The following is a 17,501-nucleotide window of genomic DNA, read 5'->3' as shown; positions in this document are numbered from 1 at the left end:
TCCCAGAATGCTGATAGAACTGCTTTCAGAAACATCGTGGGTCAGAATTACCAAACAGATCCAGGGAGGAAACAGAGACGGATGAAATCGGTTTTATTTTTTCCCACATTCCGTTTTTATTTGTTCCTTTTTCGGTCTATTTTGGTTTTTAATTTTTGAGAATTTGGTTTTTAGCATTTTTTGCAAATGTAACCCCAAGACAGTATATAAAGTAATGAAATATAGACAATTTATGCAATTATAACCGAACACTTTAATGTTTTCATACCTTTAAACATATTTAAAGGCAAAAACATGGCACCAGTTATTGTCGTGTCCAACAAAACATTCCTTTTTTGGGGATAAACAAAAAAATAACCAAAAGTTGTAATGTAATGATGAAAAAAAAAATACATAAATAAATAAAAGAAAATTAAAAAAAAAATTCCCCCCCAATTTTTTTTTTTAAATTTAAAAAAGCATTTTAAAAAAAAAATCGATCTTTGGACACATGAATCGATTTTTAGGAATTAATATGAGAATCGAATCAGAATTGGGAAATCATTTTTTTCAACACAGGCCTAATATATATTCCCAGAATTCCCAGAATATTCAAATTTTTTGAGATAGGATATTTCATTTTTGCATTACAGGACTTTATCACAATATTCAAATTTTCTGAGACAGTTCTGTATGTATATATATATATATATATATATATATATATATTTGTATATATATATATATATATATATATAAAATTCATTTTTTTATACATACATATATATATATATATATATACATAAACAACCCTCCTGCTATATATGCATTAGTTGTCTTGTTTATTAAACTGACGGCGTGACACGGTCCAAACTTTAAAAAACATTTATTAAATACAAAGTTAACAGCAGCAGTCGTGGTGAAGAAACATTTGGCAACAAAAACAGTTTTCTTCTGGACGCGGAAGTTTGAACTTGAGTTTCCAGGTTTAGCTTCTGCCGTCCAGAATTAATCAGCTTAAGACGTGGAACTGGGAACAGAAATAAACGAAGCATTAGTGAACACCGCTGGAGGCCCGTTAGCGGAGTCGGAGGAACCAGCAGGATCTCCGCGGGAACCGTCGTGGAAATACTGAATCTGTTCCAGGAGTTTTCACGCCTGCGGCGGTCTGGACGGAGGCCCTGGACGTCGTGGGGGGGGGTTCACTCTGCAGGGAACCGAGCGAGCGCCCGGAACGAACAGGACAGCCCGACTCGGTTCCTCGTAGCGCCGGCGCCAGAAGCCAAACGTTTCACAACTCCGCGCCTTAGGGGGGCGGCGGCGGCGTTCCTCAGGGCTCTAGTTGAGGCCCAGGGTGAAGTTTATGCCGTGAACGATGCCGATGATGACCGGTTGCCAGGCAACCAGGTACCTGAGCCAGTCGAGCAACTGACCGTAGAGAACGTGAGTCTTCTCCCACCTGCGCGGAGATGACGGAGTTCAGGAAAAAAACTAACCTTAACTAACTGGTTGCTACTGAGGACCAGAATCTGTATTTACAGGTTTTACAAGAACACGTAAAAGATATAAAAGTATTCAGCGTGCCGACCTGCCACCACATCAGCGGCCGACAAACCAGACAAGGATACGGGTTGTTCATCATCCTCTTCAGGTCCACCTTCTCGTTGCAGTACGGGCACGTCTGCTTCTTACCCACGATGCACCAGCCGCGGATGCAGAACTCATGGAATCTGGAGGGGCGGGGCATGTTAAGGACCAACACAAACCTCAGTCGTGCACCACCGGATCAGAGTACGAGGTGTTTCTGAAACGCTGCGTTTGAAGGCGTCAGAATCAGAATCGTTTTTATTGGCCAGGTTCGAACATTGTCCAATAAGGAATTTGACTCCAGTTATTTCGCTCTTTAAATTTAAAAATATCAAACAGTAAATAATTAAATGTGGCACTTATTGACATATATTCAATTAAACAACTCACAGAAACTCTGAATACAAAAGGTATTAACTAAAACTCCGTCAGCAAGTTAACGTACCGAGGGAGTTCCTCAGGGATCGATCGTGGAGCCGCTTCCGTTCATTTAATACATCAAAAACTTTGATTCACAGGTGTCTTTTTTTGTTCAATTACTTTTTTCTGCTGATGAAACTCTTAACGTAGTGCTGCGTCTACGCCTCCTAACGGCGTTAACCAGGTCCACGCTCGTCTGTTCGTCTGTCCATCGTAAGATCAAAGGGGAGGGAGTTGGTCCCATCATCTAGTTTCTCTTATTTATTATAATCTTCCGTCTCTTGGCAAACACTCTGAACAAAACAGCTTTCAGTGAGGCCCGTAGAGTCTTACCCCTTTTCCACCAAACCGTTTCCAGGCTGATTCTGGTTGTGGGCCAGTGCTGACTTTGGAACCGGGCTTTCTGTTTCCACTGACAAAGAACTGGCTCCGGGCCAGAAAAAACGGTTCCAAGGTAGCACCAACTTTTAGCTGGGCTCAAGGAAAGAACCGCTTACATAAGCAGAGGAGGCAGAGTTATTAAGACCAACGGCAACAGCAAGACTGGGAGACGGAGACATTTTCAAATAAGAATGAATCTGGATGCAGCATGGGAGGAGGAGGAGACAACCTGTCTTTTAGAGATGTGTCCACGGAGGAGCTACGTGGACCAAGTCCTGTTAGAGCAGATACCTGGTTGTTGCTGCAACTTTCACGCAAACGCAGCAACGTAACTGACGTTTGCAGAGACGTAACCAGTACTGGAGTTGAGGGGGGATGAGAGGGGATAGCATCCCCCCTGAAATAAAAACGGTCCAAATCATCCCCCCTGTAAAACTGCCATCCCCCCTTTCCATCCCTTATGTCATTTCATCAATGCATGTGGTTTTACTGCTATTTCAACATTTAGAGTAATCACCAAAAAAATAACTTATTTGACAATTTTCACCTGTTTCGAGTAAATTTTCACTTGACATAAGTAGGAAAATCTACGGTGGCCGACAAGGGCCAAACGCACTGCAACGGCCTAATGCGTCTCAGTTAAGGAAAACGGCTTCAAGTACAGAAACGATTCAAATTCACAAACTCAAAACGAGGTACAAAAAGAGGAACGTGGTGCAAATGAAAAAACATGCTTTATATCGTTTTGTGCTTTGCATCGTTTCTCTATTTGCAGCGCGTTTGATGATGCTGCATTTGTCTTTGGCAGCACGTTTTTTCATTTGCACCACGTTCCTCTTTTTGTACCTCGTTTTGAGTTTGTGAATTTGAATCGTTTCTGTACTTGAAGCCGTTTTCCTTAACTGAGGACGTTTCAGTGCGTTTGGCCCTTGTCGGCCACCGTTAAAATCTGCCAGTGGGACAAGATTTATCTTCTTATTACAAGAAAAAAAATCTTGTTCCACTGGCAGATTTTTCTACTTATTTCAAGTGAAACTATTTGAAACAGGTGAAAATTGTTGTTTTTTCCAGTGATTAGACTTTTTTAGACTTTTTAGACTTTTTTTCCTTCCTTCCTTCCTTCCTTCCTTCCTTCCTTCCTTCCTTCCTTCCTTCCTTCCTTCCTTCCTTCCTTCCTTCCTTCCTTCCTTCCTTCCTTCCTTCCTTCCTTCCTTCCTTCCTTCCTTCCTTCCTTCCTTCCTTCCTTCCTCCCTCCCTTCCTTCCTTCCTTTTCTCCCATCCTCCCTTCCTTCTTTTCACCCTTCCTTCCTTCCTTCCTCCCTTCCTTCCTCCCTCCCTTCCTTTTACCCTTCCTTCCTTCTTTTCTCCCATCCTCCCTTCCTTCCTTCTTTTCTCCCATCCTCCCTTCCTTCCTTCCTTCCTTCCTTCCTCCCTTCCTTCCTTCCTCCCATCCTCCCTCCCTTCCTTCCTTCCTTCCTTTTCTCCCATCCTCCCTTCCTTCTTTTCACCCTTCCTTCCTTCCTTCCTTCCTTCCTTCCTTCCTTCCTTCCTTCCTCCCTCCCTTCCTTTTACCCTTCCTTCCTTCCTTCTTTTCTCCCATCCTCCCTTCCTTCCTTCCTTCCTTCCTTCCTTCCTTCCTTCCTTCCTTCCTTCCTTCCTTCCTTCCTTCCTTCCTTCCTTCCTCCCTCCCTTCCTTCCTTCCTTCCTTTTCTCCCATCCTCCCTTCCTTCTTTTCACCCTTCCTTCCTTCCTTCCTCCCTTCCTTCCTCCCTCCCTTCCTTTTACCCTTCCTTCCTTCTTTCCTTCCTCCCTCCCTTCCTTTTACCCTTCCTTCCTTCTTTCCTTCCTCCCTCCCTTCCTTTTACCCTTCCTTCCTTCTTTCCTTCCTTCCTTCCTTCCTTCTTTTCTCCCATCCTTCCTTCCTTCCTTCCTTCCTTCCTTCCTTCCTTCCTTCCTTCCTTCCTTCCTTCCTTCCTTCCTTCCTTCCTTCCTTCCTTCCTTCCTTCCTTCCTTCCTTCCTTCCTTCCTTCCTTCCTTCCTTCCTTCCTTCCTTCCTTCCTTCCTTCCTTCCTTCCTTCCTTCCTTCCTTCCTTCCTTCCTTCCTTCCTTCCTTCCTTCCTTCCTTCCTTCCTTCCTTCCTTCCTTCCTTCCTTCCTTCCTTCCTTCCTTCCTTCCTTCCTTCCTTCCTTCCTTCCTTCCTTCCTTCCTTCCTTCCTTCCTTCCTTCCTTCCTTCCTTCCTTCCTTCCTTCCTTCCTTCCTTCCTTCCTTCCTTCCTTCCTTCCTTCCTTCCTTCCTTCCTTCCTTCCTTCCTTCCTTCCTTCCTTCCTTCCTTCCTTCCTTCCTTCCTTCCTTCCTTCCTTCCTTCCTTCCTTCCTTCCTTCCTTCCTTCCTTCCTTCCTTCCTTCCTTCCTTCCTTCCTTCCTTCCTTCCTTCCTTCCTTCCTTCCTTCCTTCCTTCCTTCCTTCCTTCCTTCCTTCCTTCCTTCCTTCCTTCCTTCAGCACCAGGGTTAAACATCTGCAGGACCTGCAGCGTTCCTGGCTGGATACATGTGTCCACAGGACAGCTGGTATGTGTCCTCGATGAAGCCCTCCTCCTCCACGTCCACCAGGATCCGCTGGCCGCACACGGCGCAGATGTCCTCCGTCAGGCTGCGGCTGGGCATCCCCCCCTTGCTGTAGTACTGAGAACACAGGGCGGCCGGCGTTAGCGGGCGGAAACGCAGTAGACGCCCCATCGGGCGCTGAGCCGTACGTCAACGTCGCCGCCATATTGGATGTTCAAGACTGCGCTGTAAACTAATACAAGTAAATGGACTTATTTTCATAAAGCGCCTTTCTACAAAGAAATGTACGTTTTACGTCTCATTTATTCATTCACACACGCACTAATATACTTGGGAAACAGTTAGGCACCAAATATAATATATTTAATTTTCTCAGATGGCAAAAATAAGAACTTTATTGATCCCACATAGGAGTAATTCATGTTATATCAGCTATAGAGAACAAGGTAGTGTCGAAAAACAATATATATCCCCCCTCACAAAAATAATAAAAATAATATATAAATAAATATAAATTCATCAACAAAACAAATTAAAAAAATTTCAAATAACAAAATAACATTTGAACCATTTTTCAGACGATAAAATGTAATGTAATGTATAAAAATGTAAAATATGCTTTGTTGATGAGAAAATATGTTTCTCTATTTTTATTATTTTTGTGAGGGGGATATATATTGTTTTTCGGCACTACCTTGTTCTCTATAGCTGATATAACATGAATTACTCCTATGTGGGATCAATAAAGTTCTTATTTTTGCCATCTGAGAAAATTAGATATATTATATTTGGTGCCTAACTGTTTCCCAAGTATATTAGTGCGTGTGTGAATGAATAAATGAGACGTAAAACGTAAATTTCTTTGTAGAAAGGTGCTTTATGAAAATAAGTCCATTTACTTGTATTAGTTTACAGCGCAGTCTTGAACATCCAATATGGCGGCGTTGACGTATCGCAGCAGCGGGCAGGAACACTCCATGTGTCTTCTTACCCCGATGGTGGAGGCCATGTAGTCGGAGCAGATCTCGGCGAAGTCCCTGCCCATGACGCCGTAGTAAAGCCCGTAGAACAGCATGACCACGCCGACGTCCATCGAGTCCTCCGCCTTGATCCTGCAACGGCAGAACGGTTCTGATTGGTTAGAGTTTTTATCTGGATCCCCGTTAGCTGCAGCAAAACTGCAGCTATTCTTCCTGGGGTCCGACTCATGATACACACGACATTACAAAAAATTAAAAGCAAACATAAAGAGGTATCATATAAAAAAAAGAAAGGAAGAACAGAGAATAAAGAAGAAAATAAAGGCTATTTCCGTTTAACATTTAGATATAAATAAAAACAATACAATAACATCAACAAATTCAAACAATGTATAGTTATCATAGTTTGCACCAATAACCATTTTTATTATAACAATATTCATATATATATATATATGTTTTATTATTATTATTATTATTATTATTATTATTATTATTATTATTAATATGTATTTATTATTAATACATATTATTTATGAATAAATATGTATGTATTCATATTTATATTGATATAATATGTATAAATAAATAAATACACATGTATTAATATCTATTAATACTGAATTAATAATTAATGTATTAATATTATATTTATTAACACATAAATAAATTATTATTATTATTATTATGATAATATAATTAATTAATATGTATTTATTATTAATACATATTATTTATAAATAAATATGTATGTATTCATATTTATATTGATATATGTATAAATAAATAAACATGTATTAATATCTATTAATAATGAATTAATAATTAATTTCTTAATATTATATTTATTAACACATACATACATTATTATTATTATTATTATTATTATTATTATTATAATAATCATGTAATGGTTGTGTGTTTGTGTATGATGTGTGTGGACCTCCTGAGTCCGTAAAGATTATTATGTATTGAATAATAATAAAATAAGTTTTATATGTATCTATTCAAGAGATGTTTCTTTACTAACAATTTGAATTATTTTGTGTTAATAGTTTGCTTAAAGTGCTTGGGAAGTGGGTTCCATGCAGACGTAACTCTGGTTGTCTTTATTTTTGGCAGTGAAAAGTCACCTCTGAGAGCATGTCTTGTGCTGTAGCTATGATTTTGTGAACTGTAACATACTTTTTTGTATAAAACTTGGGGGGTAATTGTGTTGTGATGATGTCACCCCGCCCCGCCCCCTGGGCCGCCACTGACCTGAAGAAGACGTTGAAGCCGAACATGGTGAACATGATGGCGAGGTATCCCAGCACCCCGACCGCGTAGCTCAGCTTGTAGATCAGCAGGAACCACTTGTAGACCATCCTGAAAGATCAACGTTTGGGTTTTTTTTTTTTTACGAAGGACGACCGGCCGTCAAACGCCGGTCCTTTTACGCCCGCCGCTGGATGCGTTGCTTAGCAACCAGTACCGGAGTTGAGGGGGGATGAGGGGGGATGGCATCCCCCCCTGAAATAAAAACGGTCCAAATCATCCCCCCCTGAAATAAAAACGGTCCAAATCATCCCCCCTGTAAAACTGCCATCCCTCCTTTCCATCCCTTATGTCATTTCATCAATGAATGTGGTTTTACTGCTATTTCAACATTTAGAGTCATCACCAGAAAAATAACTCCAGAAAAATAACTTATTTTACAATTTTCACCTGTTTCAAGTTAATTTTCACTTGAAATAAGTAGTTTATCTTCTTATTACAAGCAAAAACAAATCTTGTTCCACTGGCAGATTTTTCAGAATCAGAATCAGAAAGGGGGTTTATTGTCAAGTTTGTCAGAACACACAAGGAATTTGTTGTGGTGATTGGTGCAATACAGTAAAAATAAAAATAGAAATAAAAATAAAAAATAAAAATATAAAAGCAAACAAATATATATGGAGATAAACTAAGAGATAGAATAAGTAAAATGTATAACACAAATAAACAGAAATGTACAATATGAGGATTAAAAAGTGCCGAATATGAATCTTTACAAAAAGTGACGTAGGACGTTTTTCTTCTAATTTCAAGTGAAAATCTACTTAAAACAGGTGAAAATTGTTGTTTTTTCCAGTGATGAGTCTTGTTTTAAGTGTAATGAGATTTTTTTTACTAAAATGAGACATTTTAACTAGAAATAAGACAAATATTCTTGTTAAGATTGTGAGTTTTTGCAGTGATCCATTTTACTTATCCTGTGAAGGACAGAGTCATATTGATAAGTTCAGAAAAGTGTTTTTTATTGTTGTGTTTTGATGTATTTGATGTAAGTCCAGTGGATATTTAAAGCTTACAGAAGGCTGCATTTAACTGCTGCTATGTCATTCCTGCAGTATTTCTGCAGCTGTTTTGGTCACTGCTATTATTTGTAATATACCATATTTTCTGGACTATAAGCCGCACCTGCATATAAGCCACATCCGCTCTATTTAAAAAAAAATAATAATTACAAAAAAGATATACAAGCCGCATCCGCCGTATTTAAAAAAAAAGATATACAAGCCGCAGATATTTCTGTTGTTAGATTAGATATTTACTACATGTACAGAATGATTTTGAACTGTAAATGATGTACATGTTTGTACCTAAATAGATCCTTTCTTTTAACACGGCTGATTAAAACGGGACAGAACCAAGAGAAAATAACTGGTATTTATTTATCTATTTATCTGTTTGAAATCTGCTTCTACTTCTATCTGCTAAAGAAGAAGTAGCGTATTCTTCTTTGCATTTATTTTGTCTTAGTTTTGATTCTAATTCCGGTTAGAGCGCCCCGAGCGGTGGAAGAAAAATCCACAGAAAAGCTGCACCTTTGTATAAGCTGCATGGTTCAAAACCTATGAAAAAAGTAGCGGCTTATAGTCCAGAAAATACGGTATTATATTATTTGTAATCAGAACAAATTATCTGTCCCCATATGATCAAATCCACCATCCTCCCTGATTGTTTTTACAACTCCAGTACTGTTAGCAAGCACACATAACTGATGCTGACCTGGGCGTCCGGCAGGACAGCGGCTTGCGGGTGGCTCTGAAGATGACGTAGCTGGTGATGACGGAGAACATCCCCCACATGGACAGGAACCTCCACCAGTACAGTTTGACGGTGAAGTAGAGAGGAACCACCCACATCTGGACCAGCGTCACCAGCTGACGGCCACAAACAACTCGTCTCGTTACGGTGAAACCCGCCGGCACTAACCCCCCCCCTCCGGCTAGGAACCGCCCCACTCACGTTGTAGGAGCGGTGGTGCCGCTGCTTCCACTGCACCAGCACGATCTGCGCCACCACCAGGGTGGCGACGAGGATCAGGACCATCTCCGCGTGCATGGCCTCGTGTCCTCGGTGCTTGGCGTGCAGATGCTCATGCTGCACCCTGACGAGAGCAGGATGAAGATAGATGCACTTTAAGTACACTGAAAAAAATTAATCTAAGCGCATGTAAATATCACATATTTAAATCTGTGATATTAAAAATGAAGTTTGCTGCTTTACGTGAATACATCTAGTTTTTAACTTAATCTGCATTTGTTCAAAAAACAACACATTGTGCATTTTTTCCTTAACCAGCAGTATTTATGTAATCCCAGTAATCTGTTCATTTACAAACAAACAACAAGCAACGATCTTGTTGTATTTACTTTTCCTTTAACAATTTTACTTTATTGGGCAGATTGACCAACGTTTAGATGAAACATGTTTTATTTGTTTAAGTAGAACAACCAAAGTAAAAAATATCTTGCTTTATCTACTTTTAAAAATTAAGTCAACTTTTTCGCATTAGATTTTTATGTAGATCAAGAAAGACTAATCTTTGTATAAACTACTAAATGTTTAGTATGTACAAAATTCATTTGCAAGTAAAGTCAACTTATTTTTATTTTTCCTTTTTCTTTCTCTTTTTTCCTTTTTTTTCTTTATTTTAAATTATTTTTTCTTTTTTTTTTTAATTTTTAAAGTCAACTTAATTTTGATAAATAAAGTAAACTTAACACAATTAAGTTGACTGTACTTGCAAAATGTATTATTTATATACAAAAAATTAAGTAGTTTAAACAAAGACTAAATTAAGTAGTTTAAACAAAGACTAGTCTTTATTGATCTACATAATAATCTCATGCAAAAAGTTGCCTTAATTTTTTTAAGTAGAACAAGCACAATATTTGTATCAGTGTAGGGGTGTAACGATACACTAATCTCACGATACGGTACGATACACGATATGATATTATAACAGTATTTACATATGACTGGAAAAAATGGTCTTTTATTTGAAAGACACAAAATACAAAACAATGCTGTGTGTTTGACCTATTGTTACAGTTTGTAATACTTTATAACTGTTTAAGTTTTAAAGAGAAAGCCAGGCCAACCATTTTCCACAAACTGAACTAAAAGTAAATGTCAAGTTTGCATTATGCATCTTCAGTTTCATACAAGTACAAATATTTTGCCACAATCTGAATAGTTTCTCTCATGTATGATTTGACTTTTTTCTTTTCCAGAAATGTATCAACTAAAATTAAATAAATAAATAAAAGTAAATAAATAAACTATGGCACGATATATTGTGACACCCCTAATTTTAAAGGGGACCTATTATGGCATCTAATACCTATTTTAAACAGGCTTTGAATGTCTTAAAAACAAGCTTTTGAGGTTTTTTTTTCTCATCTTCTCCCGCTTTATCCGTTACCGGGTCGCGGGGGCAGCAGCCTCAGCAGGGATGCCCAGACTTCCCTCACCCCAGACACTTCCTCCAGCTCTTCCGGGGGGAGTCCGAGGCGTTCCCAGGCCAGCCGAGAGACATAGTCTCTCCAGCGTGTCCTGGGTCTTCCCCGGGGTCTCCTCCCGGTGGGACATGCCTGGAACACCTCCCTAGGGAGGCGTCCAGGAGGCATCCGGTACAGATGCCCAAGCCACCTCAGCTGACTCCTCTCAATGTGGAGGAGTAGCGGCTCGACTCCGAGCTCCTCCCGGGTGACCGAACTCCTCACCCTATCTCTAAGGGAGCGTCCAGCCACCCTGCGGAGGAAACTCATCTCGGCCGCTTGTATCCGCGATCTTGTCCTTTCGCTCACTACCCAAAGTTCATGACCATAGGTGAGGGTAGGGGCGTAGATTGACCGGTAAATCGAGAGCTTCGCCTTTCGACTCAGCTCCCTCTTTACCACGACGGTCCAGTACATCGACCGCATTACTGCGGACGCTGCACCGATCCGCCTGTCAATCTCACGCTCCATCATTCCCTCACTCGTGAACAAGACCCCGAGATACTTGAACTCCTCCACCTGGGGCAGGACCTCTCCACCCACCCGGAGAAGGCATGCCACCCTTTTCCGGTCGAGAACCATGGCCTCGGTCTTGGAGGTGCTGATTCTCATCCCTGCCGCGTCGCACTCGGCCGCAAACCGCCCCAGCACATGCTGGAGGTCCCGGTCTGATGAAGCCAACAGGACAACATCATCTGCAAAAAGCAGAGATGAAATCCTGAGGTTCCCAAACCGGATCCCCTCCGGCCCCTGGCTGCGCCTAGAAATCCTGTCCATAAAAATTATGAACAGGACCGGTGACAAAGGGCAGCCCTGCCGGAGTCCAACATGCACCGGGAACAAGTCTGACTTACTGCCGGCAATGCGAACCAGACTCCTGCTTCGATCATACAGAGACCGGACAGCCCTTAATAGAGGGCCCGGACTCCATACTCACTCAGCACCCCCCACAGAATGGCACGAGGGACACGGTCAAATGCCTTCTCCAGATCCACAAAACACGTGTAGACTGGTTGGGCAAATTCCCATGAACCCTCGAGCACCCTGCGGAGGGTATAGAGCTGGTCCAGTGTTCCACGACCGGGACGAAAACCACATTGTTCCTCCTGAATCTGAGGTTCAACTATCGTCCGTATTCTCCTCTCCAGTACCCTGGCGTAGACTTTCCCCGGGAGGCTGAGAAGTGTGATCCCCCTGTAGTTGGAACACACCCTCCGGTCCCCCTTTTTAAACAGAGGGACCACCACCCCGGTTTGCCACCCCAGCGGTACTGTCCCCTTCCTCCATGCAATGTCGCAGAGGCGTGTCAGCCAAGACAGCCCTACGACATCCAGAGACTTGAGGTACTCAGGGCGAATCTCATCCACCCCCGGTGCCCGGCCACCGAGGAGCTTACGAACCACCTCAGTGATCTCGGCTTGGGTGATGGATGAGCACGCCTCCGAGCCCCAACCCTCTGCTTCCTCAGTGGAAGGCATGTCAGTCGGGTTAAGGAGATCCTCAAAGTATTCCTTCCACCGTCCGACAATGTCCCCAGTCGAGGTCAACAGCTCCCCACCAGTACCATAAACGGTGCCGGCAGAGTACTGCTTCCCCCTTCTGAGGCGCCGAACGTATTTAGAATTTCCTCGAGGCCGACCGAAAGTCCTCCTCCATGGCCTCCCCGAACTCCTCCCAGACCCGAGTTTTTGCCTCCAAGACTGCCCGAGCCGCGGCCCGCTTGGCCTGCCGGTACCTATCTACTGCGTCAGGAGTCCCACCGGCCAACATAGCCCGGTAGGACTCCTTCTTCAGTCTGACGGCATCCTGTACTTCTGGTGTCCACCACCGGGTTCTAGGATTGCCGCCACGACAGGCACCGGAGACCTTGCGACCACAACTTCGAGCTGCCGCGTCGACAATGGAGGCAGAGAACATGGTCCACTCGGACTCGATGTCCCCCGCCTCCCCCGGGATCCGAGAGAAGCTCTCCCGGAGGTGGGAGTTGAAGATGTCCCTGACAGAGGGCTCAGCCAGACGTTCCCAACAGACCCTCACAATCCGTTTGGGTCTGCCCGGTCTGTCCAACCTCCTCCTCCGCCAGCGCATCCAACTCACCACCAGGTGGTGATCAGTTGACAGCTCAGCCCCTCTCTTCACCCGAGTGTCCAAGACATGCGGCCGAAGGTCAGATGAAACGACAACAAAGTCGATCATTGACCTCCGGCCTAGGGTGACCACGTGCACAGATGGACACCCTTATGCTTGAACATGGTGTTCGTGATGGACAAACTGTGACTCGCACAGAAGTCCAACAACAAAACACCACTCGGGTTCAGATCGGGGAGGCCGTTCCTCCCAATCACGCCTCTCCAGGTATCACTGTCATTGCCCACGTGAGCGTTGAAGTCCCCCAGTAGAACAATGGAGTCCCCAGTTGGAGCACTATCAAGTACTCCTCCCAGGGACTCCAAGAAGGCCGGGTACTCCGCACTGCTGTTCGGCCCGTAGGCACAAACAACAGTGAGAGACCTATCCCCGACCCGAAGGCGCAGGGAAGCGACCCTCTCGTTCACCGGGGTGAACTCCAACACATGGCGGCTGAGCTGAGGGGCTATAACCAAGCCCACACCAGCCCGCCGCCTCTCACCCTGGGCAACTCCAGAGTAGTGGAGGGTCCAGCCCCTTTCAAGGAGCTGGGTTCCAGAGCCCAAGCTATGTGTGGAGGTGAGCCCGACTATCTCTAGCCGGTATCTCTCAACCTCACGCACAAGCTCCGGCTCCTTCCCCCCCAGCGAGGTGACATTCCATGTCCCCACTGTGAGGGTTGATGTCCAGGGATTGGGTCGTCGAGGCACCCCGCCACGACTGCTACCCAGCCCACAATGCACCGGCCTGCCATGGTCCTTCCTGCGGGTGGTGGGCCTACTGGAAGGCGGACCCGCGTCGCCGTTTCGGGCTGAGCCCGGCCGGGTCCCACGGGCAAAGACCCGGCCACCAGGCACTCGCCTACGAGCCCCAACCCCAGGCCTGGCTCCAGGGCGGGGCCCCGGTGACGCCGATCCAGGCGACGTAACGGTCCTTGATTTGTTTTTCTTCATGGAAGGCTTGTGAACCGCTCTTAGTCTGGCCCGTCACCCAGGACCTGTTTGCCATGGGAGTCCCTACCAGGGGCGAAAGTGCCCCCGACAACATAGCTCCTAGGATCACTCGGGCACACAAACTCGGGCACACAAACCCCTCCACAAACTCGGGCACACAAACCCCTCCACCACAGTAAGGTGGCGGTTCAAGGAGGTTTTTTTTGCTAAATAAATTAGAAATGCAGCCTCTAAACCATGTCTTTATCTTCCCATTCTCTAATCTCATTATCTATGCAGGGTTCCGAGTGGGCGGGGCTATGATAATGAGGCCCTGTGCTGATTGGCTGCCTGAATGACACGTAGCAGGGGAGGGAACAAAGCAAGTTTTTACAACCAACAACAGAGCAATTCGCATGTCTAGCTCGAACAGACGCCATCGCGATACACCGCTACGAAAAAATGGCGGAAGCTCCGGCCGGCGGAGTTAGTTGTGGGCATGGTTTCACGCATCGGAGGCCAACCGATGTAAATTGCTCCCGTCGTTACGTAACGACGGGAGCAGAATCTGAACGGCTCGTAGATCCACATCACACTGGACGGCTCATCCGGGCGGCTGTACAGACACTGCAGAATTTAGTTGCTTTCCTCCTTCTCTGAGTTGGCAGGCTGAGGGGAGACCACTTTATACATGTTAAAGCAAGAGAAAACCTGGTTTTCATAATAGGTCCCCTTTAAGTAAATTTAAATACATTTAAATCTATTCAAATATATCCTTACGAGTTGCTTGTAGGACACGGCGATCCTTGACACCGATTACGTTTAGACTAAAAGTCGTGTGGCAAGCCACCAAGGTCATAATGTTACTTTAATAACCATGTCTATTCGAAAAACAGCTAATTATGTTTTTAGAACACGGAAACAATGCTTTTAGTGGTCATAACTAACAATACTACAAAAAATAACCATTACTCAAGTAAAAAATAAATCAACGAAGAAAATGAAATAAAAAATCTGTTTGTTTTTTTTGCAATTAAGACTGGGGAAAAAGTTGCATCTGGATACAGTAAAGCGGCCCCTGCTCATTGGTTCCAAGCTTGAAAAATATAAAATACAATTAAGAAAGAGAAAACATTAGTATTCAATGTTTTCTGTTTAGATGGATGTATGGCAATATGGCAAGCCACCATGCACACATTTATTTCTCGTTTAATATCAAATCTGTGACAAAAAAAAAAAAGGCAATGAGAACCATAAAAAATGCTTTAAATAAAAGCATTGTTCACAACTGGAAAAATTTGCTTTGGAAAAAAATGTTCATTACCAAAACAAAAAAATAATCAAATATTAAATTCAATCTAATAATCAAGGTTACATTTTTTAAAAACGATTCATCATCAGGGTATATCATATCAGGGTAAAAAAGAAAAGAGTCTGAAAATAATTTGTGATCCAGTCATGTTGCAAAGATCAGTGATTATGTTGTTTTCTTTACTTCTACACTGACGGTTACTCATTTAAATTGGACTGAATTTGGAGATGAAACCTGAATTTTAAATATTAAAAAAGATACAATTATCAACTTGAAATTACATTATTTACCATTATAGTAATCAGATTACTACGGAAGAGTACTACGGCCAAGCAGGAGAAAAAATATTTGAGAGTGGAAGATTTTTTTTTTATTGTGCACTTCGAGAAAAAAAGTCGAAATGTCAAGATTAATGTTGAAATACAATTTCAAAAATAAAGTCGAAATTTCGTGTATAAAGTCGAAATTTCAAGAATAAAGTTGAAATACATTTCGACTTTTTTCCCGAAATTTTACTTCAACATTATTCTCGACATTTCGACTTTTTTTATTTACTTTTTCTCGAAGTGCATAATGAAAAGAAAATCTTCCTCCTCTAAAATATTATTTTTATTTTTCTCCTGCCTGGCCCTGATACCCTTCCGTAGATTACACCGTATATCAGCATCACTGAAATGGACCTGATGCTTAATCAATCACAACAAATTAATTTAAGAAGAAATATAAAGAGTTTATTTGAGGTATAAAAGTGAAGACTGTGTTTAAAGATCACCAGCTATGTGTGTTTTGCTATCTCGTCATGTTGTCTTTGTATGTTTATATACTTAGATATACGTATTATAGTTATATCATAGTTATATTATATTTATGATAGAGCTTACATCTGGTGTTAAACAGGTTATTTTTGTAAAAATGATATATATATATTTATACAAATTAGTGTATAGTATAAAAAAAGTAAATACAGACATATAATTTATGTTTAGTTGTGGAAAGGGGGTGGGATTAAATAAGTTTATACTCCCCACCCACTCCTTTTCGTACATGTAACTGAAATATGTTTTGATGTTTGATTTTTTTCCTTTATGTGGTGAAATGTCCACCTGGATTTGTTTCTCTTATCTTTTCTTCTTGTTTTTTTTATACATGTTCGAAATAAACAAAACGAACGAACGAACGCAAATATTAATCATATATTTACTCAAACAAGGCCAGTATAAACACAAAACGGTAATTAAATACAAACACCCATGCAGATGCACCAAAACATTAAATCAGATGCAAAATGCAAATAGTTTACAAAACTGTACATTAACAAGAGGAAGAACTGCTGATCACCAGATTCTGTCGCCTTGGTTTTAGCAAAAGCATCTCAGTTATCAGTTAAGTCTGAGACCTGGAGAGACTCAGAGACCCGAGACGAGACCAAGACCAATCTGGATAAACTACAAATAATGGTTTTATATCAAACTCAAACAAGCCTCGATCACTATGCCTTCCTTTCTTGCTATTTTTAGTCACAAAACTATCACTAAACGGACGTTATTTGACCTTGGTGGCTTCCCACAGAGGAGTGTCATCGTATATCAGCCATAGCCTCGAACAACCATAGCCTCGAACAACCCCGCTAGAAAGGGGGTTTAACACCAGAGGTTCTGGGTGGGTTCTGGGGTTTTTAAGAGCGAGGAAAACGGGCAGGACTCACCTCCAGTTTTCCCTGTGGGTCATCTTCAGCAGGCCGTCCTGTTGTGAGACAGAAATAGCAGCAGTTTGTCTCCCTGGACACGTTAAAGTGGGTTAATTTCGTCCCACCGCGGCGGCCGGCCCGTCCGATCAGTGACGTCACAGCACAAGGCCACATAAACATTTGACTGGGAAATAATAAACCGATTGCGCGGTCCCCAGGTGTGTGTGGACCGGTTCGGTTCCCAGGTGTGTGTGGGGACCGGTTCGGCCTCGGTGCCACGTAGAAACATCCGGAGCCTCGAACATCAACACACTGGACCGCGGAGCCGGCAAACAGCAACCACCACCACCACGTTAACCGTTTTTAACCCGTTTTTAGAGGCTCTTGGGAGCAGAGTGGACCCACCTGCGGATGGACCCCCTCCATGGCCCGCCGTCAGCCCGCTGTCAGCGCTCCTGCTGCGGTCAGGCGGAGCCGCGGAGCGCTGCAGCTGCGCGGCGCTATGGAAAACCAAGAGGGTCCAAAACAGTGGGGATGTAGCTGTCTTAACAAGCCAGAAATGATCATTTGTTATATTTTTATTTTATTGGGTTTCTAAAAAATAATACGTACCGTGTGTGTGTTTGTTTTGAGCAAGAAAAATGAGAAGAAAATTAGAATATTTTGATAAAGTTCTTTATTTTCTGTAATGCAATTAAAAAAAACTAAAATGTCATACTT

The 17,501-nt window shown here is 42.6% G+C and overlaps 1 protein-coding gene across 1 annotated transcript; it reads right to left on the bottom strand.

Moving 5' to 3' along the window:
* Positions 1 to 848: 848 nt before the first annotated feature.
* Positions 849 to 17,286, bottom strand: rnf175 (ring finger protein 175). Its single transcript, XM_061709592.1, has 9 exons — positions 17,187 to 17,286; positions 16,800 to 16,837; positions 9,186 to 9,327; positions 8,946 to 9,100; positions 7,173 to 7,280; positions 5,924 to 6,044; positions 4,916 to 5,049; positions 1,608 to 1,709; positions 849 to 1,438 (listed from the first exon to the last, which is right to left on the bottom strand). The coding sequence occupies exons 1-9, from the start codon at positions 17,205 to 17,207 to the stop codon at positions 1,318 to 1,320; spliced, it is 942 nt and encodes a 313-aa protein (XP_061565576.1). The 5' UTR covers positions 17,208 to 17,286; the 3' UTR covers positions 849 to 1,317.
* Positions 17,287 to 17,501: the final 215 nt, after the last annotated feature.

This window comes from Cololabis saira, chromosome 20, assembly GCF_033807715.1.
Source record: "Cololabis saira isolate AMF1-May2022 chromosome 20, fColSai1.1, whole genome shotgun sequence".
In the NCBI taxonomy this organism is placed as follows: Eukaryota; Metazoa; Chordata; class Actinopteri; order Beloniformes; family Belonidae; genus Cololabis; species Cololabis saira.
This window is presented reverse-complemented; position numbering and strand designations above follow the sequence as displayed.

What these genes read in the sequence shown, in the direction of transcription:
- rnf175 (XM_061709592.1), bottom strand. Translation starts at nt 17,207, where the DNA reads ATGGAGGGGGTCCATCCGCAG. An exon ending in ACCCACAGGGAAAACTGGAG is followed by an intron (nt 9,328 to 16,799) that starts GTGAGTCCTGCC and finishes TGCTCTCGTCAG; the next exon opens with GGTGCAGCATGAGCATCTGC. An exon ending in CTGTCCTGCCGGACGCCCAG is followed by an intron (nt 7,281 to 8,945) that starts GTCAGCATCAGT and finishes TTGATCTTTCAG; the next exon opens with GATGGTCTACAAGTGGTTCC.